The sequence below is a fragment of the Pteropus alecto genome, unplaced genomic scaffold (assembly GCF_000325575.1).
Source record: "Pteropus alecto unplaced genomic scaffold, ASM32557v1 C18843412, whole genome shotgun sequence".
Classification (NCBI taxonomy): Eukaryota; Metazoa; Chordata; class Mammalia; order Chiroptera; family Pteropodidae; genus Pteropus; species Pteropus alecto.
In genome coordinates, this window is record NW_006494159.1 from 1 (window position 1) to 1,957 (window position 1,957).

The following is a 1,957-nucleotide window of genomic DNA, read 5'->3' on the forward strand; positions in this document are numbered from 1 at the left end:
TGGCAGAACTCCATCCGCCACAACCTGTCGCTCAACGACTGCTTCAAGAAGGTGCCCCGCAACGAGGACGACCCAGGTAACAGGAGCGCGCGGGTCGCCGGGTCTAGGACTCCTCCGATTTCCGCGAGCCGGGCTGCGGGCCCTGGAGGGGTGGGCACGGCCTCTGACCGCCCCGTCCTCGCTGCACGGCTGGGATCCGGGGCGTGGGCTGAGGGGCGGCAAGCGGGGTGCCCTTGGCCGCGGCCAGGCCCGCAGTCTCTGGCTTTAGGTCCCGTCCTCCTCGAGGCTCCAAACCTCTGCGCACTCCCGCCGCCGGGGGAGAAGCGGGAGAGCTGGGGCGGGGCGACCTCCCCCCAGAGGTGCTTCTCAGGACCTCCGTGTCGTCTCTGTCACACGAGGGGACAATGCCTACGCCAAGGACGGTGGGGCACGTGAGATGCCGCTCTGGGAAGCGCTGAGACCTGCGTGGAGGGTGGTCGGCTCCACCTCCGCGGCTGAGTGCAGAGGCTCCGCACCTACTGTAGGCCTCCCGTCCGGCCTTGAACTTAGGGACTCTCAGTGTTTCCTGGGGCTCGTCGCCCTTCTCTGGTCTTTCTGGAAAGTGCAAATCCTACCCAGCCTGGCCGCGGAGGCCAGGTCGATCCGGTGCAAAGTGCCACCCCGTGGTTTGGGGCGGGCTGGAGCTTGTGATGGGGCCAGAGCGGACTCTCCGAACTTGACCTGGGGCCCTCAAACAAACCCTGGGGTTTTGAGCCGAGCCGTTTCTTCTTCCACAGGCAAAGGCAATTACTGGACCCTGGACCCGAACTGCGAGAAGATGTTCGACAACGGGAACTTCCGACGGAAGAGGAAGAGGCGAGGGGAGGCGAGCCCGGCCGCATCCGCCCGAGCCCGCAGCGGGGGAGGAGCCAAGGCGCTGGATCCCCTGGGCGCAGCGTCCCCGGACCCGCAGGCCTCGCGGTCCTCGCCTGCGCCGGAGGCTGCCGCCTGCTTCTCCAGTTTCGCCTCGGCCATGGGAGCCCTGGCTGGTGGCCTTGGTACCTTCCCTGGGGGCCTGGCGGGCGACTTTCCTTTCGGGAGACCGACGACGGTCTCCACTCACAGCCCCCAGTCTCCTGGCTCTACGCCCAGCTTTTCCACTGGCCATCAGACAGCGGCCACCGGCTTCCGTGTTGGTCACTTCGTCTACAGTCGAGAAGGGACCGAAGTTTGAAGGGAGCCGGGGAGTTGTCCTGAGTGTCCTCTCCAGAGACAGGAAGCTGGGTTCCCCCCTGCGACAGCCCTGCGTGTTGGCCACAGAGGTCAAGGCCCCGGAGGGAGCGCAGAGCAGGGCAGGGGGCAGGCGGGGCTCTGGGAACTGAGCTGAGCAGGTGCCTCAGCCTCCTGAGTGGCCCACCTGTCGTGAGCCCCTCACCCAAGCGACCATCCAGAAGGGGCAAGTGGGCATTCTCTGCTCCACCCGGGTGGTCTGTGGCCGATTTCCTGCTCCGGCCCAGCCTGGCCACCCCACAGCTCGGCGCCTTCCCTCTGCGTTCGGGGTCCGGAGCCGCCTGGGTGGGCCCGGGGCTTCCCACCGACGTCTGCAGGAGTGTGCAGAGGGGGACCCGGGACCGCTGGGCCCGCGACGCCTGTAAGAGGGGCTTTCTAATGGTCGGAGCGGCCGGGGATGGAAGGGAGAAAGGCCGCCGGGTGGGGAGCGGCCCCTGGGGATACCAGCCCGTCCCTGCCACTCAGCGCAGCTCTCATTGAGTGTCCTACGAGCAGGCGCCTCTGCGGACCACAGGAGCAGTGCCTGAGAGTTTGTGGACAGGCCCTGGCTTGCCCCTCACCTCACCTGCACTCACGCACAATCACGCAGGCACGCCCAGGCCATCCTTGTTTCCTACCTCCCCCCCCCATCCCACACACACCCCCACTCCCCAGCACCGCACCCCAGTTTAGGCCCTGAGCTGAGCAG

General features: G+C 67.3%; 1 protein-coding gene across 1 annotated transcript; it reads left to right on the forward strand.

Moving 5' to 3' along the window:
* Window positions 1-3: 3 nt before the first annotated feature.
* FOXI2 (forkhead box I2) lies at window positions 4-1,213 on the forward strand (the record flags this gene model as incomplete). The annotated part of the gene is made up of 2 exons (XM_006925300.1): window positions 4-76; window positions 777-1,213. Coding segments are annotated over 2 exons (510 nt in total), but the record flags the coding sequence as incomplete, so codon positions are not given.
* Window positions 1,214-1,957: the final 744 nt, after the last annotated feature.